This window comes from Giraffa tippelskirchi, chromosome 7 (assembly GCF_054371585.1).
Source record: "Giraffa tippelskirchi isolate mGirTip1 chromosome 7, T2T-mGirTip1v1.2.pri, whole genome shotgun sequence".
NCBI lineage: Eukaryota > Metazoa > Chordata > Mammalia > Artiodactyla > Giraffidae > Giraffa > Giraffa tippelskirchi.
The window spans coordinates 59133339-59157456 of NC_137281.1; the positions used below are offsets into that span (position 1 = coordinate 59133339).

Sequence of the window (24118 nt, forward strand, 5' to 3'; positions counted from 1 at the left end):
GCAGTGTTGATCTGGGGCCTGGGGTATGTCTTCCAAAAATTCTAAGGAGTAAGGTGACAGGATCACTGTGTCGTCCGTGCAGGCCGTGTGTGTGCCATGGGACCCCTTCCCCACATGCCCACTTGCCCTCCCTAGGACCCTGGTAAACAGCTGCCAGGCTCCCAGCTGCTGCCCAGCAGGAACAGCCGACAGGGAGCCGACTGAGCTCCTGCCGACCCCAGGGCGTGGGGCCAGCGCCTGCTTTTGCAGCTGCCTAGAGCTTTGTGGAGGCTCTGTTTTCCAGCAGAGGCCAGGAGACCAGGCCGTGTCCTTGGTGGCTCTCTTGTGCCTGGGGACAGGGTAGGTGGGGGCTGACCTGGGGAACGGACCGTGTTCCATCCTCAGTTTTCCTCGGGAGTGCCTCTGGCTCCTAGAGCTCCAGGGAGCTTCTCTAGGGGCTGGGAAGGAGACGTGGGTAGGCTGAGGCCCTGCCCACCTGGGCTACTCAGGGTGAGCCAGCTTTTAATCTCTTCTTTCTCAGTGGTGGTAGTCGAGGCCCCCTCACGAGTGACCCGTGTCTCTGGGGCAGTGGGTTCTCCCAGGGTGAGGCCCCTTGGCTCTCCTGTCAGCCTCACTGCTCTCTCTCAGCCTTTGTATGTCAGCTTTCTGGGATTGCTGTCACAGGTTACTACTAACTGACCACTTAAATCCGAGCCTGCGCCTCCCCTCTTCCAGTCACTTGGGGCTTCCCAGGTGGCACTTCTGGTAAAAAACCTGACTACCAATGTAGGGTTTGATCGCTGAGTCAGGAAGATCCCCTGGAGGAGGGCGTTGAAACCCACTCCAGTGTTCTTGCCTGGAGAGTCCCATGGACAGGGGAGCCTGGCGGGCTATAGTCCATGGGGTTGCACAGATTGAGGCAACTTAGCATGCACGGTGGCTTAAAACAAGAAAAATTATTCTGTCACGGTGCTGCAGAGAAGAAGTCTGAGATCACGGGGGCAGCAGGGCCATGCTCCCCCAAAGGCTCCCGAGGACCACTCCTTCCCCCCTCTTCCAACTTCCGGTGCTGGTGGTTCTCGTTCTGGGCTTGTGGCATGTCACTGCAGCCTCTGCCTCGGTCTTCACACAACCTTTCCCTCTGTGTCCCATGTCCTTTCTCTTGTCTCCAGTCATCGGACTTAGGGCCCACCCTAAATCCAGACTGATCTCATCTGGAGGTCCCTGACTTAACTACGCCTGCAAAGACCCTGTTTCCTCACATTCACAGATGCCAGGGATAAGGACTTGGGTACAGCTTCCCTGGTAGATCAGATGGTAAAGAATTTGCCTGCAATGCAGGAAACCCAGGTTCAATCCCTGGGTGGGGAAGATCCCCTGGAGAAGGGAATGGCAACCCACTCAAGTCTTCTTACCTAGAGAATCCCATGGACAGAGGAGCCTGGCGGGCTACAGTCCATGGGGTTGCAAAGAGTCGGACACGACTGAGCGACCCACACTTTTCACCTTTTCACAGCTTTCTTAGGGGGACGTGGGGCAGAGGAGCACACAACTCAACCCAGCTTACTTCACTCTGAGGAAGGGCCTTGCCCAGCTCAGGCCCCACAACCCCCCTGCTCCGTGTCTGCTCTCGCGGCTCCGGGCCCCGCTCCGTCCCAACCACGGTGCCCATGCCGCCCACACCAGGCCCCTTAGAGTAAGTGTGGTTCAGAGGAGCACACCTGCTTGGAGCCGGAGACCCAGTCCAGCTGGCCTGCCTTGGCCTCATGATACAACTGACCCTCCTGCGGGTCCTGCCTCCCCTTCCTGGAGTCGGTGTGGGTATCTGCAACCTGAAGGGCAGCGTCCCTGGCACGGGGACTCCTCATGCAGGGGCAGCCAGGCCTGCGGTGGAACAGCAGGGGTGCTCCCACCTCCTTCTGATCTGGCCGCCCCCAGGAGGAAAAAGGAGAAGCCTCTGTGTGTTCTGCTCGAGTGAGGGGAATTGAGGGAGCCCCTCCCAGGAAAAAATGGCCCCCGCAGGAAGGAGAGAAGTTACTCTCAGGTGTTCTGGTCACCTCTTTCCAGGCAGGCTGAGTTTGCCCACCTTGCCCTCACCCCCGCCAGCTCTCCTGGGATCTCTGCATGGGCTGAGGATGGCACCTGTGGTCCTAAAGCTTTCCTCCCTTCCAGGGCGTGGAGGTCAGCCCCCAGGTGGAAGCAGTGTTGAACCTCCTGAGTGCGCCGGGAAGCCTGAAGCTGGTGCGGCCCAAAGCGCTGCTGGACAACTGCTTCCGGGTCCTGGAGCTGCTCTACTGCCCTTGCTGTGAGAAGCTCTGAGGGGCTGGGGCTGGGGTACCGAGGGCAGAGCCGGGGCCTTCCTCAGCATGTCCTCTGCTCCCCAGGGCCACAGGCCATTTCTGGAAGCGGAGATGGGCTTGGGTACACTGAGAGCAGTGTGGCTCGGTTGGGGTGAGGGAGATGCTGACCAGTCCTGCAGCCTTATTTGTGTGTCTGTGTGTGTCCCCGCAGGTAAAGAAAGCTCTGTGCTAAACTGGCAGGACTGTGAGGTGCCTCAGCCTCAGCCTCACAGCCCAGAGCTCTCGGCACAGTGTGAGGCCGCCCAGCTGTACCCTCTGCCCCAGCCGCCCTCCACCTCCCTGCCCCACGTCCTAGGATCCACGGCTGGCCCCCCGACTCAGTGAAGCTGCTGAGGGCACAGGGCAAAGGCTTCCTGCCTGGAGGAGCCTAGGGTAACCTGGGGGGCAGCTGGAGGAGCCCCTGCCAGAGACGGACTGGGCCTGAGACTTCGGGTGGAGGTGGGGAGCGCCTCCTGGAGAGGAGGCCCCGGCAGTGTTTTCCTTTGAGGGACACAGAGCCTGACAAGGGCTCAGCTCCCCCTCCCGTGGTCTCGCCTGGAGTGGCGGGGGCTGGGGCACCTGAGGGTCGAGGAAGGCAGAGCCTCTGGCTGCTCCTGGCACTGCCTGGGCCACCCCCTTCCCTGATGGCAGTGCCGACTTCCTGAGTCAGGCAGTGAGAGCTGTACCAGGTGGGTGTGGGGGGAGCCCGACTCAGCAAGGCCGGGAGGGGGCAGCAAAGCTGGGACAAGGGCATGGTAGCCAAATGCCATGTCTTGCCATAGTTTCTTTTATTTTTTCTATTAAATACCCACTTTGTTTTGGTTTGCTTGCATCTTTGAGGGTGAACCTGGAGAAGGCTGCTTTCCCCTCCTGCCAAGTGCAAGAGGCAGGAAGGGGGGTGGGCTGGTCTGGCCCAGGGGCCTGGGGCTGAGGATTCTGAGTTGGAATGGTCGGGGCCTTCGCCAGGGTCCCAGGATGGTGGATATTTGAGGGACTGAGTTCCCTCCAGGCTGGCCCCAGCCCATGAAGCCTCAGCAAGCCTGATGGAGCAGGGGTGTGGGGCTGATCTCCCACAGCGTCTCCTGAACACCGCCCTCTCTCCATCCATCTGGCCGCCCCAAGACCACCCCCAGCAAGGACGGAACTGAGGTGTTCTAACACCTGGGTCCTGGCACAAGACCTGTCCCCTCCAGCCCTGCCCACACAGAGCCCCCCTGCCCCTCGGCCAGGCTCTGGGGCGGATGGGCAGGGACGCAGGCCGGGGCGGGTGCTGGCCGCAGGTGAGCGGCAGTGGAGGAAGCCAGGAGGCAGCAGTGTTAATTACAGTACAACTTTATTAATACTGGGATCTTCACAGTGCATTTGTTACTTGTAGCAGTGACTATTTAAATCAAGGGGAGGGTGGGCTGCGGGAGGTGGGTGGTGGGGGAAGGAGAGGATAATTTATCCAAAAACAGACAGAAAGAAGAGAACCAAAATGGTTTAGATGGGATGGGAGCAGGGGGTGGGTGGTGGAAGGAAGACAAAGTGAGTGGGAATCAGAAGGGGAGGCCTAGGGAGGGGAAATAAATTAAAAAAAGGAACAAGTTAACAACAGCACCAGAAAAGTTACTTCAGTCAAAAGACGCTTTTGAATAGAATATTTCTCTGTACAAAAAGAAAAAAATGAAACAAACGTAAAGAAGTTCCCCAAACCAAAGTTTGTGACATGGGATGGTTGGCTCGGATCCTGAAGGGGTGGGCCTACTTGGCAGTCACTAGAGGGATGAGGTGGTCAAGGGGATGGAGGAGCTATGTACAGCCCTGGGGGTGGCCTGGAGGGGGGCCCCCGGAGTCTAGGTGAGGGGTGCCTGTGCCATGCTCACCCCGCCCCCGGTCCCCGAGGCCACACCTCTCCTCGGGGCAAGCTCTTCCTCACGGGGACCCGGGGAGCCCCCACCCCGCCGCCCCTTACCCTGCTCACATCAGATAACCTGCATCTTAAATCAGCCCACCTGGGCAAACCCGGGGCGGGGGGCGGGGGCAGTGTACACTCTGCCCCCAAGCCTCCAAATGCAGGTCTCTGCTCCCCCGGCCCTCCTCCAGGTGTGGTGCGCTCAGCTCAGCGAGGCTCCTTTCTCCGACCTAGCGACTTACAGGTACCATCCTCCACCCACCTCTGGGGAGCCCCTCCCTCAGAGGAATCCCTGGTTCCCCACACCCACCTGGCAGCCGTGCCTAGACCCGTTTCTGGCACAAGAACTGCCAGGAGCCCTGGGTCCATCCAGACCAGGAAGAGCCAGCTCTCCTGACCCCAGGAGCCCCTGCCCCGTGACCCTGCCAGCTTGGCCGCTCTCGGCGGGCCTGCGGGTCACAGGAAGCCCTCCACTTGCCCTTGGCACACGTGCTTTTACCTGCTTAGAGTTGGCGCAATGTGCTGTGTGGGTGGAGGGGCGCACTCCCCCCACCTCAGTCCTGCCACCCGGGACCACCCTGGGATGGCATCTCCTCTGACAAGAGTCAGAGCCAATCTCCCCCAGCAGCCCTCCCCTCTTGGCCTGCAGCAAACGGGCGGGAGGCCCAGCCCCCGGCCCCTTCCCAGCTCACTGTGGCTTTGCTCTGGACGCTGCAGAGAACACTGCCCCCGGGCCCCCGGGAGCCATGCAGGCCCGCCGCCTCCTCCCACGGGCTATCAGGCCACCGCAGGGCCCTCTGTCCCTCAGGCACTCTTGGACACACCCTGTTCCGTCTACCCTGTCCCCACACGCAGTCCTTGTCCGGTCAGCTCACTTTATTATATATTCATAGAAGAGCCCACCCCCCACCCTCTCTAGTTTCAGGCCCTGACCCAAAAGTGACTGAAACTGTCACCAAAGTTAAAGTCCCCACATGCCTGGATGATGATGGGATCTGAGAGCAGCTCCTGGGAGGCCGGCAGGCTGACAGCCTGGCCTCCGCACTCCTGCCCTGCTGCCCTGCCCGCCCCCAGCTGCATCTGTGGGCAGGGCAAGCTGTCTCAGGATCCCCACCCTCCTCCGGGCAGGTACCCTGCACGTCCTCCCCAAGAGACTCGCCTTGGGCCCCAGACCCCGTCCCCAGTGGGTGGGCTGGCTCCCAACTTCGCTGGCCCCCGAATGGCCAGCTGCTCTGTGGAGACTTCTGGTTAAATCGCACACTGTGGCCCTGGTCCCTCCACGGCCCACCTGCCTCCCTGATGGAGGAGAGCCTGGGAGAGGCAGAGACGGGGGTGATGGAGCGGGACGCGGGGCTGGGGCAGGGGGGTCGGCCTTGGGCAGGGGCGGGGGGCCACTGTCCCCGGGGAGGCGGGGAGGCGCTGGGCCGAGCTGCCTTAGCTGTGGCACTGTGGGCCCCGCCAGGCGGGTAGGCCCCTCTGTTGGGGGCACGGGGCACAGCTCTGCGGCTTGCCCGGGTGTGGAAACGGCAGGGCCTGGCAGGAGGGAGAGGAGGGGCAAGGTAAGCAAGAAAAGGTTGAAACAGGCTCCAAATCCAGTTCAAGGCCCGCAGGCTCCGTCCTGGCTTGGTCTAAGTCAGTTCCTGTTTAAACCATGAAATCCAAGCTGGGTTTCTCCTCCCAATAAAGTGGCTTTGACTTGTGTGACTTAAAAAAAAAAGCTCCCCTGGCTCTGCTCACTCCTGACTGTGCCTTTGCTCTGAGCGGCCGCTGCCCACCGGCCGAGCCCCCTGCCTCGCCCGGGCCGGGGGGTGGGAGGGAGGCGCCATCACAAGATGCGGGGCGCAGACCTGTCGTTGGTGACGGTCCTGCGGAGCCGCACCCCGCGCCGGATGGCCACCAGCATGTCTTCGGCCGGAGGCTCGCCGGTGGCGGCGGGGGGTGGGGCGGGCGTCTCCTCCGCGGGGGCGGCCGAGAGGGCGGTGGGGAAGGGGAACTGGCCCTCGGCCAGCGCGTGCGCGCCCGCCACCAGCTCCCCGAGCTTCTCCACCAGGCTGTGCCGGTTGGCGGCCAGCTGCTGCTGTTGCTCGTCGTCATCCTGGGCCGCCAGCCCGGCGCCCGGCCCCGAGTAGCCGGCCGCCTCTGGGGACGGGCTGCCCCAGGCCGTGTTGGGCAGGCTGAGCCTCTTCGGGGAGGCCTTGGCCAGGTCCGGTGCCAGGGCCGCGGCGGCCTCGTCGGTGTAGAAGACGCACTCCTCGCTGCCCGCCCGCGTGGGCCCCGTGTAGCCGGGGGAATCGGGCACCGTGGGGGTCTTCACCGGCACGATGGGCGGCCGGATGGGGATGGGGCCGGCGCTGGAGAGGGCGCGGCGCACGGTGGGCTTGGTGGACGGGGTGCGGCGGATGGTGGCCACACCGGGGGGCGCCCCCGAAGCGGTGGGCAGCCCCGCGGTGGAGGCCGGGCGCTTGGTCTGGATCAGGCGGCGGTAGTTCTGGGCGATGTTGCTGTTGCGAGGAATGGTGGACGACTTGTCGAATTCGGGGGGGCCCTCGCCATCTGCATCCCCGTTCACGGAGTAGCAGTCGTAGTCAGAGCCTGAGGGGCGGGGGGCACGGGACGCGGTGGGCCCAGAGCTTCGGGGTTGAGAAGGCGCGGCCCCAGCCCGAGCCCCCGGCGGCCTACCTTGGGAGGGGATGGTGTCCTCGGAGCACGAGGGTGTGGTGGTCTGCGTGCTATAGCCGCTTGAGTACTGCAGGGAATCCCGGCTGCTCTTTTGGTGCTCCAGGCTCAGGCCGCGAGTCAGCACCATGGCCAGGTCGCTGGCCGCAGGGGACACCTCCTCCCCGTGCTGGGGGCGGGAAGACCGCAGGCTGAAGCCTCGGTCCCCGCTTCCCACACCCCCAGGTGGTCCGGGCTGGCCCCGTGACCACTTGCTGGGCCCTAGAGCTGGCCTGGGGGGGTGGGGGGCCCACCGTCCGTCCCGGGAGCAGCCCTCACCTTGGCTGCGATGGTGGCGGGGGACATGCGAGGCCGCGGGGCCTCCTCTCCACTGGGGCCCAGGGCGCCCCCGCCGGCCGGGCCCGGCTCCGGGTCTCGCAGGAGCTCCACTCGGTCCTTTCTCCGCTGTAGCGCGGTGCCTGCGGGCTGCTCGTGGGGGGCGGCCTTGGTCCAGTCCTATAGGGTGAGGCAGGTGGGTCAGGAGGCCCCTGCGCCCTGCTCTTCGTGGCCGAGGGCAGAGCACCGAGGGCACTGTGACTCCCAGCCCCTCCTGGGCTCCTTATCCCCGCAGGGGGGTGGAGGTGAGTGTGTGGGGAGCGGCTGCAGGGGCTGCCCGGGAGGTTTCTTTTGTGGGGAGCGGGTGCGTACGCATACCCCTCTGGTCGAACCTGGACCCTCCCTGAGTGCCCGGGCAGGTGGGGGGCACTGACCGAGGTCGGGGAACTGCACTCGCTAACAGACTGGCAGGTCTCCGAGGCCTCGGAGGACGCGGAGCTGGAGGACTTCTGCACGCAGAGGCGAGCAGGCAGGCGGACGGGTCAGGGCGGCAGGCGGGCAGGGAGAGAACACATCCGGTCACGGCACCAGCACGCGGGGGGCCCTGACTCAGCCCCCCACGGCCTCCCCGCCCACACCACGCCCTGCGCCGCGAGCGCCTGCGCAGAAAGCAGCACCCAGAGCGCACCCCAGCGCCCAGACCTACCCCAGCGCAGCCCCAGAACCACACTTCTATGAATTAACAAGAAGACTGACTGCTGCTGGCCTGCACGTGGCGAGCACGGAAAGAGTGATGCTAAGGATGGCAGTGGGGTGCTGGCTTCAGCTGCAGGGGGATTTGTCACCGTTCTCTCGGAAGGGCAGGCCTGGTGGGGAACGGAGTCCAGGGTTTCATCCTGCGAGTGTTACACGGGGCTGCTTGTTAGGTGTCTAGGTCCAGATGCAGTGCCAGCAACTGTATTTAACAACCCCGAGTTTAGGGAGAAGTCAGGTTTGGAGTACAAATGCAGCAGCGTGAGACAGAACCAGCTCACGCAGGCAGTCGGGTGGTTAGAGAAGGGGTTCAGAGATGCCAGGCTGCCATCAGTGCTTGGGAAGGAGAAGATGGCCCAGGAAAGGAGAGTGACAGGACCTGGCAGCTGTGTGGGGGGAAGACCGCGAACAGGCGACTGTCACAGAAATCGGGGAAGAACCCTATGCGCGGAGGAGGGGGAGAAGGGAGGGTCAGTGGTGCGGGGGATGCTGGGGGCCCAGCAGACGGGGCAGAGGGGTGTGCATGGAGACCCCTCGACTGTTCACAGAACGGCGGGGTGGATGCCCAGTGAAGACAGGACCAAGGACGCCTGGAGGCTCCTGCTCTGGACAGTGGCAGGGACGAGGTACCCTGGGAGGCCCCCCAACTCAAAACAAGACAAAGGATGAAGACAAAGGAAGCAAGGGCAAAGCAGGACCACGAGGGTCCCCAGGACAGAGGTGGCTTCAGCACTGTGGTTGAGAGACTGGGCAAGTGTGAGGTGGAGCCCGCCCAACTGATGACCTGAACTAAAGCTGGAAGGGGCAGCTCTCCACGTCCTGTGCCCACCAAGGCACACTCTCTAAAGCATCCTGGTTTCAACTCCCAGAGTTTTTTAGTTTATGATGAGCCAGGATGACCAAAAGAAAAGGAAACTAAACTCTATAAGGATTCAGAGAAAATAATAAACACATTGAGAGTTTTACCAAAATAATTGCTAAAACAGAAAAAGAAAAAAATGTTTGGAAAACTCAATGGAAAAATTCAACACCCATTCATGAAAAACACTCACACTAGTGATAGAAAGGAACTTGGCTCATCTGATAGAGTTATCTACAAAAATATCAATTCTTTTCTTTCTGAGGCTGGAGAAAGATAAAGATGCCCACTATCACCATTTCTATTAAGTACTGGAAGTCCTAGCAGTGCAATAAAGCATGAAAAAGAAGTAAAAAGGAGTAAAAAGCAAAAGGACTGGAAAAAAAGAAACTGATCGTTTGTAAAAGACCTGATTGTGTATGTAGAATATTTTTTCTATGATTATCAGAACAAGTGCTTTTAAGTAATGAAGTTATTGGATACAAGATCAACTTACAAAAAAATCAAATTTCTAAATATCAGCAGCTGAAAAACAAGTAAGAGACTCTGAAAAAGCCAAAATAATTTAAAATAGCATCAGTAAATATCAAATACCCAGGGAAAAAAATCCAGTGGTAGATGTGCAAGATCCTCATATGAAAACTGCAAAATATTATTGAAAGAAGGTAAAGCCATAATAAAATGGAGAGACATATGTAATCTCAGTCAGAATCCCAGGGATTGCTTTTTTTAAAGTGGAAACTAACAAGCTAATATTAAAATTTATAAGGAAATGCAAAGGGCCAAAAACAGACAAGGTACTATTGAGAGTAACATACCTAGAGGACTTTTATTACCAGGCATCAAGACTCTGTATAAAGTTACAATAATTAAGATGGTGTCCTATTGGTACCAGAACAGATAGATCAACCAGCTGAACAGAATATAAACTCCAGAAACAGCTACACATTCACAGATACCTGTTTTATGACGAAGGTAATGCACTGCATTGCAGTAGAGGAAAAAGATGGTCTTTTCAATAAACTGTCAATTAGATATTCATATGGAAAAAAATGACTCCTTCAGTACAGTTCAGCTGCTCAGTCGTGTCCGACTCTTTGCGACCCCATGGACTGCAGCCTGCCCGGCTTCCCTGTCCATCTCTCATACTAACACACATACACACAGTCAATTCCAGATGACCTGCAGATCTGAGTGAGCAAAGGTAAAACACAAAGGCTTGTAGGCAATTCCCTGGTGCTCCAGTGTTTGGGACTCCACACTTCCATGCTCAAGGCCCAGGTTCAACCCCTGCTGGTTGGGGAACTAAGATCCCATAAGCTGAGTAGCACAGCCAACAAAAAAAGCTTTTGGAGGAAAACATCTTTGTGACCCTGGAGTACACAAGAACACTGCTAACAGGACAGAAAAAGCACTAACAATAGAAAAAAATGGATAAATTGGACATACATTAAGAACTTTAGAATTTTACTCCTATTAAGGGAGTAAAACAGCAACCCACAGACTCAAAGAAGATTATCAGATGAAAAGACTTGTAGCCACAGTGTATAAGAAATTCTACAAATCAACAAGAAAGACATACAACCGAGTAGAGCAAAAGAAACAAAAGATCTGGACATTTCCTTCATAAAAAGAAGATAAAAAAGAAAGATAAGGCCTTTAAAAGTATGAAAAAACATACAAGCTCATTAGTCATTAGGGGAACGCAAATTAAAAACACAGGGCACTATTATTGTAACAGCCATCAGAATGGCGAACATGGAAAGAACGCAGGACACTGCAGGCTGACGAGGCGACACAGCACTAAATCCTGCCCTTCTAACTACGGGAAGGCATCAGACACCTCCAAAGTGAGCGACATTCTACAAAACACATGAGCAGTATTCAAAAGTCATGAGAGAGGGACTAAGGAGCCATTACAGACTGGAGAAGCCTAAAGAGACACGATAAACTGCAGCGCAGGGTCCCGTGTGAGAGCCTGGACTCCTGGGCCGGGAAAAGGATGCCAGGGAGAAAGCTGGCAACATGTGAGAAAAAGTCTGTTAGCGGGTGAACAGTGCTGTGCTGCGCTCATTTCCTGGTAGTTACATGAGATGTTCACATCAGGGGAGACAGTGCAGAGGGTGGGTGGGAACTCTGTACTCTTTTTACAGATTGTCTACAAGGCTAGAGTTATTTCAGAATAATAAAAATAAACCTTAATGGATAGGTTAAACTGCTGTAGAATAGAGAAAAGGTACACTGGAAGATAGACCTGAAGAGATGATCCAGAGAAACGAGGAGCTGGGAGATGTGAGAGGAAAGACGCAGAAACAAGACAGGAAGGCCTGACACATGTCTCACTGAAAACCCGAAAGGAGAGGACAGAAGGGAAGGAAGAGTAAGGCGAGAGTGCCTGCCAACTCCTAGAACAGATGAAAACATGGATGCGAAGACAGAGGGACACAGACATCCCAAGGGAGATTAAATGGGAACAGATCCACAGCCAGACACGTTGCAGAAAAACTCAAGTGACCAGAGAGAGAAGTCAGGTCACTCACAAAGGCACAGCAGAGACCGACAGCAGACCTCTCAGCCGGCAACAGAAGCCAGAACACGGGGAAAACATCTTCCAAGTGTGCAGAGCAACCGCAGCCCAGCACTGTATCCCGGGCAAAACTAGCTTTCAAGGGAGAGGAAAAAAATAGAGCATGTTTACAGAAAAACAAAACCTGAGAGTTTCTGACTACAGACCCATTCTAAAAGAACTTCTAAAGGATGTGTTTTACTTCAGAAGGAAGCGAAATGAGCTTAGAAGGAAAAAATGAACAAGAAAAGTACAAACACATATGGGTAAATCTAACAGATACTTACGTATAACGATGAAATTAAGAAGAAAAATGTCAATTGTAGGGATGATACAAAAGGAGAGAGTAACATAAAATAGCTTATAAGGGGAGGGGGTAGGTGACTGAAATTAAAATATCTGTTAAGGTCCTTGAATGATTCAGAAGCCTGCGTTAGGACTTTGCCAAGGATGCGTGGTAAAATTTCAAGGTAACCTGTATAAGAAAGGAAAGAAGTATAACTTAAAATCCAGTAGAAGGAAAATAATGGGGGAGGAAAAAACAAACAAAAGCAAGAGAAGAAACAAAAGAAGCACAGATAAAGCAGAATGAACAGAACTAAAAAAGACAGACGTCTAAACATGCCAGTAATATCAATAAATGTGAAAGGACTTAAAAATGTCAGTTAAGAGAGAGAGATTGTCAGACTGGATAAGAAAAGAAAATCTAGGCATATGCTGTTTACGAGAGACTCATCTAAAACATAAGGAGATATGAGTTTAAAAGCTAACAGATAGGAAACGATAACATAAATGTCGAGCTGAAGTAGCTGCAGTAAAATCAAACAAAACAGGCTCTACGCTAGAAAACGTACAAGCAACAGAGGGTCAGCTGTGGGGAGATTCAGTTCACTGCGAGTTAACGTTTTAGAGTTGTATGGACCTAATGGTCTCAAAAGCAAACATGGATAAAGGACACAGCAGAATGAATTATTCTAGCTTTTCAGTTGCAGAAAGGTGACGCAGACAGGAGTGAGTGGGGAATGAGACAGAGGGGGTCAGTGTGGACAAGTCTCCTGAGAAGTTTTGCTGTGAAGGAGAGACTAGGTGGCCGGAGGAGACTATGGAGGAAGGGAGGCCTTTTAGACGGATGGTACAGGAGCGTGTGTCTGTGTGCTGACAGCAATGAGGCTGCAGAGGAGGGGAATCTGGGCGTGCCGTGGGCACATCCTGGCAAGAGGGCAGACTACAGAATGCGGGGCTCAGAGGGAGGGCCAGGCCATGGTGGGCACCTGGGGACGCGGCCTGACCTCCCTGTCTTCTGCCCTAGCCCCTCTGGTCCCTCTCACAGAGCCTGAGGGTCAGAGTCTGCTTCTGAAGGGGTTCTCGTGTTCAGAGTGAGAGTGGGGGAAGATGCCTGCAGATCCTGGGGTTCCTGGGGATGCCTCCGCGGGCCACCCACCCCATCTCAGCCAGCCCCACCCGGCATGGGGGGTCATGGGGTCTGGAGCTGGCAGGCTCCTCCAGACCTTCCCCTCCACTGCCCTGAGGCAGTGGTCCAGGCTGGTCTGGGCGCGGAGGTCCTGGGGGCCTGCAGGCCGCTCTCAGCACCTGTGGGTGCCCCGTCCCACCGTGTGATGGCCCGGGGCTGGCCTGAGCTCAGCAGCCATCCCTCACCTGGCTGGTGAGGTCTGAAGGCATGGGCGAGGGGGGCTTGGAGTAGGTGGCGTCCTGGGAGACGAAGCCGGAGTCGTGGGAGGAGACACTGGAGAGGCGGCCGGCGGGGGCGGGCTGCGCCAGGCTGCGGTAGCGACAGGCAGGGCCAGGTGAGCATGTTTGGGCGCCCCCGGGCCAGGGGCCTCCACCGCCACCCTTGGCGCTGCTCCCGCTGCTGGGGGCGCTGGGGAGGGAGGGGGGCACGGCAGCCAGACAGGGAGACACAGGACGCGTGTGGGAGGGAGGGCGACACACGAAGGCGGGCAGAGAGGAGGGGCAGAGGGAGGAAAAGACAGTGTCAGACCAGGCCCCGAGACCACAGGCCAGAGGAGCGGGGTCCCGGGGCTGCGGGACGGGGGGCTGGCCGGGAGTCACACTCGAGAGCCGGCCCGGTGCCCGCCCTCGGGGACCCCCACTGCCCCAGGAGCCTCCATCAGGCACCCCGAGGCAAGGCAGTCCGTCTGCCTCTCGCTCTGCCATTACGAACTGGAGACCTTAGGCTGAGGAGGAGGAAACGGAGTCACCGAGCATCAGTTTCCCGGTTAGGCTACAACCAGACGCGAGTCTGATCGTGACTGTCTTCTCAAAGTCTGGTATTTGACATCAGATCCTGACCGAATGTCTAGTGTGGGGCGCTGGTCAGTGCAGGTCCTAAACTCACCATCGCCTTCCCCCTTTGCACCTCTATAGCTCATCCTCTCTGCATCCGTGTCCAGGCTGAGCAACGCTCCTGGCAGTGAAGGTCACCATCCTCCTGAGCGTGACCCGGGAGGCCCCTGGCCCCCACCTTTGGCCACGGGTGACCCCTGGGATCAACCTCCCTCCTGCGTCAGTCACCCACCCAGGGTCTGAAGAGCCTCCAGCTGCTGTGGACTCTTCTCTCCCTGCAGGAGCAGCAGGTTGCTCTGCCTGGGTCACCGCCCATGGCCTGCGTACCCAGACAAGGTGGTTCTACAGAAAGTGTGCCTGGCACAGAGGGGTCTCCCCACCAGTAACCTGCTCTATGCTCAAAGTCCCCTCCCTCCCCCGCCAAGGGAGCCTTGAATCCAGACCCCTCCTAGGAAGCGCCCCTGACCCCGAGCCTGCCTGCTGGTCAGGCAGGACCCCGGCCCAGCCCTGGCACTGCACGGCCCCTGGGGCCAGCTTGGGCTGAGGGTTGGCCCTGTGGCAGCCGCCGAGGCGCAGCTCTCAGGAACCAGCCAGGCCACAGTGTCCACAGGTAAGCCTGGAGCCTCAGCACATGCTCCTGAAAGCCTCCGCGGCCTTCCCCATCTTAGATTCTTACTGCTGCCCAGACTGTGCTGGGCCTGGCTGAGCTAAGGGATTAACGCTGGAATTCTGTACCTCAGCTTCCCCTTTCATGAAACAGAGACACCACCATACCTGATAGAGTGGTGTTAGGATTCAATGAAGAAAATGCAAAAAGCATTTAACAGGGCAGCTGGTGCATCCTTTACTGCTCTGTAAACGGAGCTGCCGCCACCCCGCACCCTGTCCTCTACGCCTGCACTAGCAGCAGTCTTGCAATCCACGTCTTTTCCCTGTGCCTGCAGATTCCTTGATGATGCAGCAGCTGCGTGAATTCTGGGGCCACAAAGCAATTCCTGATGCACTTCTGGTGGGACCTCCCCCATTACTTTTCCCTGCCCCGGCCCAGTCCCCTGCTGACCTGCACATGCTGGATTTCCGGGAGCTGGAGCTGCTAGGAGATGAGGGTGGGGTCTGGTACGACCAGCTGTAGTCTGAGCCTTTCAGGTCTGTGATCACCTGGACAGGGATGTGGATGGGGTCACTGAGGGCAGCCCAGCCCTACAGAAAGCCTCATCACTTCCCTGAGTCTCCCTCCAGAGGGCTGGCAGGGTCTTCCCAAATGAGAACCAGGCCCCAGAGATCTCAGGGATTTGGAAGCCCTCCGTGTCCCAGCCTTTTCCTAACACCAGCTCCTCACTCAGGGACAGGAGGCAGGGCTCCAAGAGGGTGGGCGGATGCGGGGGAGGTTCTGCCCTATCTGCTTCTCAGGGACGCTGGCCAGCCAGAACACAGGGGAACCTGGTGCTCCCGAGGACTCCCTGGGGCTGGGGGAGTCAGCCCAGAGTGGTCGTGCAAGACCATGGGGTCCAACCCTGGCTCTGCTCTGCCCTCAGGCAAGTCGCTGGTTGTCTCTGAGTCTCAGTTTTCTCTTGTGAAATGTAGCCGATTCTTCTTGTCTTAGAGGGCATGGAGGTGACTGAACTAGGTGACCCGTGGGAAGGGCTCGGCGTAGGGCTGGGCACACAGCAAGCGCCGAGTGGGAGGAGCACCACGGCGCTGTCAGAGAGGACTGCCCGGTGCTTAGAAGTGGGCAGGGCGGCCACGGGGGCAGCTGCACGTGTGTGCAGGGGGCTGGCAGCTGTGGGCATGGAGGCCGGAAGGCACCATCAGGACTGGTTTGCTTGGAGCCTGGCCCTGCGGATCTGGGACGTCCGGCTGTCTGCTCTCAGTGTGAGGCCCCGCCAGGTCCCAGGCACACCATGCTCATGTGGGCAGGTGCCACTAGAACCCCACAGGGGTGGCCTTCTATGCCCAGCTGCTCCCCCCAATGCTTTCCCATGGCCTCCTCTGTTGTCCCCGACCAAGGTGAGCTGTCCCCGGGGCTGGCCGCACCTGTTCGCTGGCGGGGGGTAGCTTCTGTGGCTCCGCGGTCAGCACCACCAGGTCGTCAATGATGCCCTGCAGGTGGGTGATCTCCCCCAGCATGGTCAGCTCGCCGTTCTGATGGGGCAGTGAGTCAGCCTCCCGGCCCTTCCCGCCCAGCCACCCCTCCCTCACCCTTCCCCCGAGGCCCACGCAGCTCGGGCCACGGCCCTCGGGACCTCTCGGGATTCGTGAGGACCCCTCAACTGGCCCGGTCGTGGAGACGCTAAGAAGGCCTCTGTGTCCCCGTGGGACCCACCACCACGGGCTGCAGGAACGTGATGAAGGTGCAGAAGCGGCCGCGCTCCTCAATCAGGGCCCGGCGCACCGCCTGCTTCTCTGTCTCCTCCAGCAGCAAGTACATATCGTTCACGTCCTGCAGGGCGCTGTCCAGCTGGGGCTGCAGGTCTCCTTTCCCTGGGGGGTGGGGAGGAGAGGCCGCGCTGGGGACGCGGGCCCGGCCCGCTGCATCCGAGGCTCGGGTCCCGAGGTGGGATCCCTGGCCGTGAGGCTGGGCACTTCTGGGGGGGCCTGGGGACCAGGGAGGGCAGCCGGGGCTCGTGGAAAGGCTGGTCCCCGGCGCAGGCAGCGAGGACAAACAGACAGGCACACAGGAAAGACACCAAAGCTGCAGAGCCGCCCAGGCCCTGGGGTGAGCAGAACCCTGGACAGCCCCGGGGCTGCCAGCAGCAGCTGGGCTCAGGGGAGTTGGGCGGAGGCCTCCAGGAGAGCAGAAGCTTCTGCCCCTGGATACCCTCCCTGCCTGTGGGCTGAGGCGTGGAAGCGGAGCAGAGTAGAGCATGGGGCTGGGCGGCAGGCCAGGCCACGAGGGAGGCAGGGTCCAGGAGAGCTGGGGCTGGGCCCAGGGCACAGGAAGGGGGTGTCTCGTGGGGGTCCCCACTCGGCTCAGGAATGACGCACAAGGGCAGCGGGAGCGACACAAAGAAGCAGCGGAAGAACCACAGACAGCGAGAAGAGGATGGATGGGAGACAGCGAGATGGGCGTGGGGGTCGTGGGCAGGCAGGAGGCAGGGCCCTGGCAGTGCCCGGCGGGGCTGTGGCGGCCGAGGCATGGCCCCGCCCCCCTGCCCACTCAAGCCCCCCTGCCCACTCAAGCCCCCCTGCCTGGCAGACTGAGCCAGCAGGCCCCAAGGACTGTGCCCCAGCCCCTCCCTCGCTGGCTGACTGCCTTCCTCGCTCCTCCTCGGCCTGAAGAGGCTCCTCCAATGGCCCTGAGCTGGGGGAGACAGACAAATGCGACAGGGACGACAGGGAGGGAGAGCGGCTGGGGGGGCGGGCAGCTGACTTACCAAGTAGCTCTACAGGAGGGGTGGGAGAGGAGAGGAGAGACAGAGAGAGAGACCGTGTGAAAGACAGCCGGCTGGACAGAGCCGCTCCTGGGGGCGGGGGGCGGGGCCTCCTGCCGCCTCCCGAGGAGGGGGGTCCAGTCTGAGGCGGCGGGCACCCCCTCTGCCCACCCCAGAGGCTGGGGGCCCTGTGTCCAGCACGGGGTGCCTCAGGTCGGACTGCATAGCGCCGTGGGGGACACGGCGCGGGGCCGTGCAGGGGCCCGCGGGGCTGTAACTCTGCGCCGCTTGGGGCTCACCTTTGCGTGCCTTCTTCTGCAGCTTCAGCGTGTCCGAAGACTTCTTCTTGATCTCGTGCCGCGCTCGTTTGTACTCTGCAGAGGGCGAGAGAGCGGCGCTATGACTGGCTTTCCGCCACTGGGGAGCTGGAGGGCGCGGCCGGGCCCGGACCCACCTTTTGCATGATCCTTGTCCAGCTGGTTGGCCGACTTCTTCCAGTCCTCGATGCGCTCCTGCAGAGGGTTGATGAGGCTCTCCAGCAGCGCGCTGCGGGCAACGGAGGTCCGGTCAGGGCCGCCACGGGGTCTTCCCGAGACCCCCGCCCCCGGCGCGCACGCACTCACTTGGTGAACTGCCGCAGCTTGGTCTCGATGCTGCGGTGGCGCATGCACATGCGCGTGAGCGCCGAGCCGATGTCCCGCGTGGCCCCTGGGGGGCAAGCGCCGCGTGGGCGGGGCTGCCGGGCTCCTGCAGGCCCGGCTTGGGCCACGCGGTGGCGCGTCCGGCCCGCGAGCCGAGCTCACAGCCCGCCGGCCCCATCCCGCGACCCTGCCGCTCGCGCGGCTCCTGGCATCCCCATCCCGCGACCTCGGCATCCGGCGACCCCGCCGCCCGGCAGGAGAGCTGACCTTTCTCTTCGAGGGGTCAGGCCAGGAGCTGTCCGGTAACTCCAGACGGGAGAGGCCCACACCAAGGACCATTCAAGGAGCCAACAAGACCCCCTCCCTCCCTACCAGGAACCCCTCCAGATGTGCCCAGATGCAGGTGTGAGGGTGCCAGCAGCTGCCCGTTGCCTTGGTCTCACCAGCCAAGGAGGCAGGGGCCCTGGGTCCCCCCATTGCTCGGACCAGAAGGCCCGACGCCAAGGCCAACAAGGGAATGGTCACCTGCCCCGTGCGTGCCCGGCAGGGCAGATGGGGAGAGAAGCCAGACTCGCCTATGGAAGGGTGAATGACTGTGGCTGAGGGGTCAACCCAGCCACCAGGCAGCGAGAAGACCCCCCCCGAACATCCCTGTCGCCCGTCACCCACACCTGTTTAGTGACGAGAGACTCCCTCTCCCCACAGAGAGCCCGCTCCATGAGCCAGCAGGACCCAAGGTTCCGACTCTGGGCCCGGGCCCTCTCTTGGGCTCACACCCACTCAGCCTTTCCGGCGTGCAAACCCAACCTGCGGCCGTGTGCCCCCCCACCTCGGGTGTTGGTGGCCATGTCGGCCACTTTCTGGAAGGCATCCAGGAAGGCCACAGCAGCCAGCACGGTGGTCCTGGGGAGATGGGCAGCGGGCAGTCAGTAGGGGATAGCCTCGCGCCCCGTCCCCTCCCCAGCTGGGGGCGCCCTCACCTCAGCTGGGAATGCAGCTTCGTGGCCTTGGAATTGAAGTCCTCCCAGATGGGGTAGGAGCTCTGCGGAGGGGACGGGAGAGGAAGTGAGCCGCCACGAGGGCTGCGGGGCTCCCCTAGGCTGGGCCCCCCTCACACCTGGTCTAGACCCCGGGCCGTGTCTGAGAGCAGCCCCGTCGCTGTGGAGAGGGGGCTTCCGGGGCTCCTCTGGGGGACAGACATGGGCATGAAGAAGGCCTGGCCCCAGAAACAGGCACCTCTGCCCGCCCCGTGCTCCCAAACGGTCAGGAACCCTGGCCACTGTGAGCGGTGGTCTCCCACATGCTCAAGGAGGGTAGAAACAGTGAGCGGCAGGCCGCGTCTCCTTGCGGGTGGGAGGGCCTGGCAGTGGACTGGGCTAGGCCACACGAGGGGCACTGTGTCCCCCGGACACAGCCCTGGATGGTCCACGTGGCCTGGGGGCAGAGGCACAGCGAGCCGTGGTGAAGCTCGAGACACGCTGGGTCTAAACAAGGGTCCCGTGCCCCGGAAGCTGCTGCCAGCCCGATCCACCCATCCCAGGCCAGTGGCCGGGGCTCCCAGGCCCAGGGGGACCGCGGCTGCTGCGGGGCCAGCCAGTCTGCTCAGGACAGTCAGGCCCCGGCTGAATGGGGCCTTGTGCAGCCAACAGAGCCACCTTTCTCCACCCCGGCTCCCCACCCCTCCTGGGGACACAGTGTGGCCTTTATCCCAGCCTGGCCCAAAGCTCTGAGCTGGGAGGGGGTTTCCCAGTAGAGAGGCCGGGCTCCTGGCGATCAAGTTGTCCAGTGTGATCAGTGGGCTTTTCTGGCTAATGGGCCTCCCATGGCTGTTGGGTCCCGGCCCAATGGCCCTGTTGAAGGAAGCCTTGATCCTTGAAGAAGAGCCCCAGGTCAGCGAAGCCCCCAAGGTTCTTCTGACCTTCCCTTCCATGTGGGATGGGGTGCTGGGAGCTGGGACTTTTCCAGTGGGAAGGGGGAAGCCGGAGACCCCAGTTCCCAAGGCCTCAGAAGGAGGCTCTGCCAGGCTGGAACCCCAGGGAGGCCAGCCTGCTGGGATGGGAAGCACAGGGCAGCTTCTGGGAGCCTCAGAAACACCCTCCTCTCCCAGCCCAGCCCAGCCCAGCCCAGCCCAGCCCAGCTAGTGCCCAGGGAAAGCAAATATTTGAGAACTTCACAGGCTGAAGTGGGGAGGCGGAGGCTGTGGGTGGGCTGTCTGTGCAGCACAGCCTAGGGTGAAGGAGCCTGGGTCTCCCCTGGCAGTCCTAAGGACTTGCCACCTCAGTACCCCCAGCTCTAGGCCACGCTGAGACCTTGGCGGGACACAGTGCTGTGGGGGCAGGGGTGCAGAGGCAGCGGTCCTGGCCCCCAGAAGACGTCTCAGCCCCTCAGTAGCCTCTGTCTCAGAGAGCCAGGGGCTGGGAGAAGCGGGGCAGAGACAGGTCTGTACCCCACTGAAGTCGCACCCTCACAGCCTCCACCCCCAGGCTTACTCCATCCCTGGCCCTTGCAGTCTCGGTCCTCCCGGGGGAGAGGGGACAGTGCGGGGGTCGGGGGGCCAGGCCCAGCCCCTCCTCAGCAGGTGGACAGGAGCTCCTGGTCTCTAAGGACCCACTGGTCAGTCACAACGACCCCAGAGGAGAGCTTGAGGGGCCAGTGCCAAGGAGCGTCCCCTCATGCGGGCTGCACCTGGCTCAGTCAGGCTTGAAGCCTCCGGGCTCGTGGTCTTGTTAGTGACAAGGACTGCGACTGAGGGGTCAAGAGTGTGACTGGCCAGGTGTCCGGCTGAGCCCTCTCACTGTGGGGTCACACTGAATCCCTACAGCAACCCTGTGAGATGAATACCACCATCACCACCCCCATTCTACAGATGAGGACACTGAGGCTCAGAGAGATTAACTGGCTTGTCCACATCTACCGAGCATGGGGGTCAGGCTCTGATCCCATGTCTGACTGGTCACTGCATGGCAGGGACACCCCCTCTACTTCAGGGTGTGGAGGTGGGGAGGGGCGGGGACCGCAGGACTGGGAGATAGCAGCGGGCGGCTTTGGAAGGACAGTCGCACACTCGTCACGGGGGGTGCTCAGGGGGGCGGGAGGACACAGCAGGCTGCTGGGCCCTGGGCTAGACAGGTGAGCGGTCCAGGCTGCATCCTGGGGGAGGGGCTGTCCAGGTGGCCCCTCTCTGAGCCTGTTTGCACGAGGGCGGGAGCAGGTCGGTGTGGAGGCCGCCTGGGAAGCACTAGCTCAGTGCCCGGCACACAGTGAGGGCTTGGGTAATGCTGCAGACAGAGCAGACACGCAGTCTCTGCCTCTGTCACCCGGCTGGGACCTGCGTGACACTCCACATTCTTGGGGGCAGGCAGATTGTGACCCCGTTTCTGGAAGGTGCAGGCCGAGCCCTGGAGCCGCACTCAGCCCTGTCATCCCGGGAAAGTCCCTGCCCCTCGCTGAGCTTCAGGGGGCATCTGGGCCGCTTAAATGAGGCGGAGCAGGCAGGGAACGCTCCCGGGCCCCCCCGCCTTCAGCTGGTGCCCTTTCCAGGCCCCAGGTGCAGCCCCCACCCCCTCCTTGCCACCGCCATGCCACGGTCTGGGCCTGCAGCCCTGGGTGGGCTGTTGTGGGGCCTCCCCTTGGCCACCTTCCTCTGTGGGAACCCCGCTGCTTCTGTGGCTCAAGCCACTGAGCTAAACAGCTGGAAGCTGCCCCCCAAATCCAGATGATCGGCCTCCAGGTGGCCCGCTTCCCTGCTCTCTCCCTGTGTTACAGGCTGGGGACCAGCGGGGCTTGCCATTACGCCAGGTGAAACCTCTCCCAGTTTGCCTCCCCACGTCAGAAAATCCTGAGCTGCCTGCTACAATCTGGGCCCATCTCCTTCGGTACCATCCCCAAGTTCCTTGCAAACTGCCTGGAGAGTGAGGGAGATGGTCCTGCCCGCTTCTCTGAGCGAGAGCAGCTGCTCTCTGCAGTGCGTGGTGAGGATGGATGCCAGCAGGACAAGGTGCGGGAAGGTGCCCCCGCTAGCCCCGGGAGTGGCTGGGGGAGGGTGGTCTGGAACAGAAACCTGGTGCCAAGGGTGTGATGCTCACGGGGCAGGAGGGGCTGCTGAAGGCAGAGGGAAGGGCTTGGAGGTGGAGCTGGCGGGGGGCGGGGTCTCAGGGGAGCACCCTGTATGGGGCAGTGAGGGGCACCTATGCACACTGCCAACCCTGCAGTTCTGGGGGAGGGTGGCCCCGGGTCTCCTGGGGGTGGGGGGCACAGGGATCTGGCAGCCCCTGAAGGCCTGCCTGGGCACTGTGGTATGTCCTCCCGGGGCCTGCGATGTCACTGTAGGATGCCAGGCTGTGTACTGGGGAGGGTGAGACAGGCGGGGGGCTTTGAGGAGTTCCCAGCTCCCCTCCCCTTCCCTCTGGCCACCCTGCCCCAGAGGAGAAGGTGAGAGGCGCGGCCTGTCATTGCAGCCAGCCTCCTCTTTGGGGCCGAGGACCCCCTCGCTCCCTGGATCAACAGTGATGGGTGAGGTCCCGGGCTGGTCCAGCAGTCCCCTTAGTGACCTTGAGCCATTCCCAGCCTCGGTTTCCCCACCTGGTGAGCCAGCGTGGGCCAGGAGTTGGTGGCCCGCGGCAGCTTGACCTTGGGCCATCCCAGGGAGGGGCTGGAGCTGAGAGCCTGGAGCAGTGGCAGCCCTCCCCTGGGGCTGCTCCCTCAGCCCCACCGTCTTCCTCCTCCCCCCAAGGTGGGTCAGAGGCCTTGGGGCGCAGACCGTGGAGCTTGTTTGAGACGCAGGCAGCGGGCGCAGAGGCGAGGCTGGCAGAGAAGGAGTTAACGGTTCCCTGCTTTATTATTTTTCGCTGCTTTGGCGGTGACAGCATTGTCTGGGCTCCGGGGCCGTCGGGGGCGGGGAAGTGGGGCACGGGGGTGGTAGAGGGCGGAGGCCGGAGAGACCCTGCACCCTTTAAAGGGCCGTGAGTCGCCCCCGGAGCCAAACCCCCATTCACGGTTTGGGGGTCTGGGGCGCGGGAAGCCCGCGTGTGCGCAGGCTCAGGTCGGGACCCCAAGGGGGCGCTGCGACCCGGGCGACCAGGGGCATGGACCCGGGGTATCTCACGGACACCCAGACACACAAGCGCCCACACTCCCCACGACAGGAGCCCAGAGAACAGGGCGCACGGCAGACTTAGGCCAGACGCGCTCAGACAAGGGCAGAGATGCGGGGCCGCACCGACACGGCGAGACGCGGCTGCCCACCGCCACGCGTCCCCAAAGGGGACACGCACCCGCGCCGTATCCGCGCCCCGTTACCTTCATGTCGTTGACGATGGCCTGGAAGAGCCCGCCCAGGGCGCCGCACTCCTTCTCCGCCGTCTCCATGCTCGGGCCGGGCGGCGGCGCAGGCAGGGCGCTGGGACCCGCGTCGCGGCGGCTGTCGCTCCGAGGCCGGGCCGGGCCTGCCGCCTCCGGGCCGCGCTCAGCGGCCGGCCGCGCCGCGCTCCGGGATCGCGGGCCGCCGCGGGGCGGCGCGGGCCATGTCGCGGCGGGGCTGGCGGGCGGAGCGAGGGGCGCGGCGCGGGCGGCGGGCGGCGCAGCCTCGGCGCGGAGACTGGCGCGGCGGCCGTAACCCGAGCGCGGAGGCCGGGGCGTCACGTGGGCGCGGGGGGCGGGCCGCGGGGAGGGGTCTGCGGGAAGGCCGGGCGGGCGCCGGCCCATTCACCGCCCGGAACCCGGGCTTTGAAATCCGAGCCCGGGCGCGGCCAGACTGGCAGTCAGAGAAGGCCCGGCGGGCGCAGGCGCCGCCGTGGTCCGGGGACGGCGCTGGGGCGGGGCTGCCTGGCTTCCCCGCGGGGGTGGGGCCGGCGGTTGGGTGCCGCCCCAGGAAGGGGGCTCACCGCCAGCCTCGAGCCTTTGGTCTAGGGCCGGGGGTGTGTGTCTCCCGCGCTTTCAGAAGAGGGGAGCAAGCTGAGATCCTGGGGCGCATCCCGTGGGATGGATACACCACACTTAGCAGGGGCGTACGGTGTCCCGGAGGCCGCCCGCCTTGGGACATTTTACCCCAGGCACAGGAGTTTGGACGCTCCTCCAGAAAGTTCTCTGGCTCCAAGTAGGGCCAGTACTGATGCCACCTGCATGGGGTGCCCCAGGACGGGCCTCTGGGGATAGTGGTGTCCGGTCCTCAGGCAACCTCCTTCCTCAGGGTTCGGGGCCGTGCGGGACCAGCAGAACAGAGGCGGGCCCTCGCCCCCTCTGCTCCCGGGGTACACACATAGGAGGACGCGTGTGTGCACGGGGGCCATGGTGAGTTCAGCCTGTCTTCCTGTCCTGGAGACTCCAGACAGGGAAACCCACCCTGGGCCTATGCTGGGGCTCTGGGGAAAAGCCCACCCAAGGCCTTTCTTACTCCAGAGACCCACAAGAGCCACCTGGGAGA

At 61.4% G+C, this 24118-nt stretch overlaps 2 protein-coding genes across 15 annotated transcripts in view; one reads left to right on the forward strand and one right to left on the reverse strand.

Moving 5' to 3' along the window:
• The window catches only part of IL34 (interleukin 34), a 62225-nt gene extending 59086 nt beyond the window's left edge, over nt 1-3139 (forward strand). For all 11 annotated transcript variants that reach the window (XM_081508782.1, XM_081508783.1, XM_081508789.1 and 8 more), the window contains 2 exons: nt 2152-2284; nt 2491-3139. In XM_081508782.1, coding sequence (XP_081364908.1) covers nt 2152-2284; nt 2491-2663 — 306 coding nt within the window. In that variant the 3' untranslated portion in view covers nt 2664-3139. The remainder of the gene's footprint in view (nt 1-2151; nt 2285-2490) is intronic.
• Nucleotides 3140-3632: 493 nt separating this feature from the next.
• MTSS2 (MTSS I-BAR domain containing 2) lies at nt 3633-23315 on the reverse strand. 4 transcript variants are annotated; one of them, XM_081508780.1, is made up of 15 exons: nt 22996-23285; nt 18678-18739; nt 18527-18600; nt 17680-17764; nt 17511-17602; nt 17356-17430; nt 17060-17068; nt 16009-16166; nt 15720-15827; nt 14746-14843; nt 13038-13260; nt 7638-7712; nt 7207-7383; nt 6892-7057; nt 3633-6804 (listed from the first exon to the last, which is right to left on the reverse strand). In XM_081508780.1, exons 1-15 carry the CDS (start codon nt 23062-23064, stop codon nt 6038-6040), a joined length of 2238 nt encoding a protein of 745 aa, XP_081364906.1. In that variant the 5' UTR covers nt 23065-23285; the 3' UTR covers nt 3633-6037. The 4 variants fall into 4 exon arrangements, with proteins under 4 accessions (XP_081364906.1, XP_081364907.1, XP_081364905.1 ...); XM_081508781.1 differs by lacking the exon at nt 17060-17068 and having other exon boundaries at nt 13038-13161; nt 22996-23315; XM_081508779.1 differs by lacking the exon at nt 17060-17068 and having other exon boundaries at nt 22996-23314.
• Between the last annotated feature and the right edge of the window lie 803 nt (nt 23316-24118).

Coding starts and splice junctions, on each gene's coding strand:
- MTSS2 (XM_081508778.1), bottom strand. CDS start 23,064: ATGGAGACGGCGGAGAAGGAGTGCGGCGCCCTGGGCGGGCTCTTCCAG. Junction 16,281..17,355: donor GCAGAAGAAGGCACGCAAAG/GTGAGCCCCAAG, acceptor CCTGGTCCCCAG/GCCCCCCCAGAAGTGCCCAG. Junction 13,162..14,745: donor CGGAAATCCAGCATGTGCAG/GTCAGCAGGGGA, acceptor TCGCTACCGCAG/CCTGGCGCAGCCCGCCCCCG.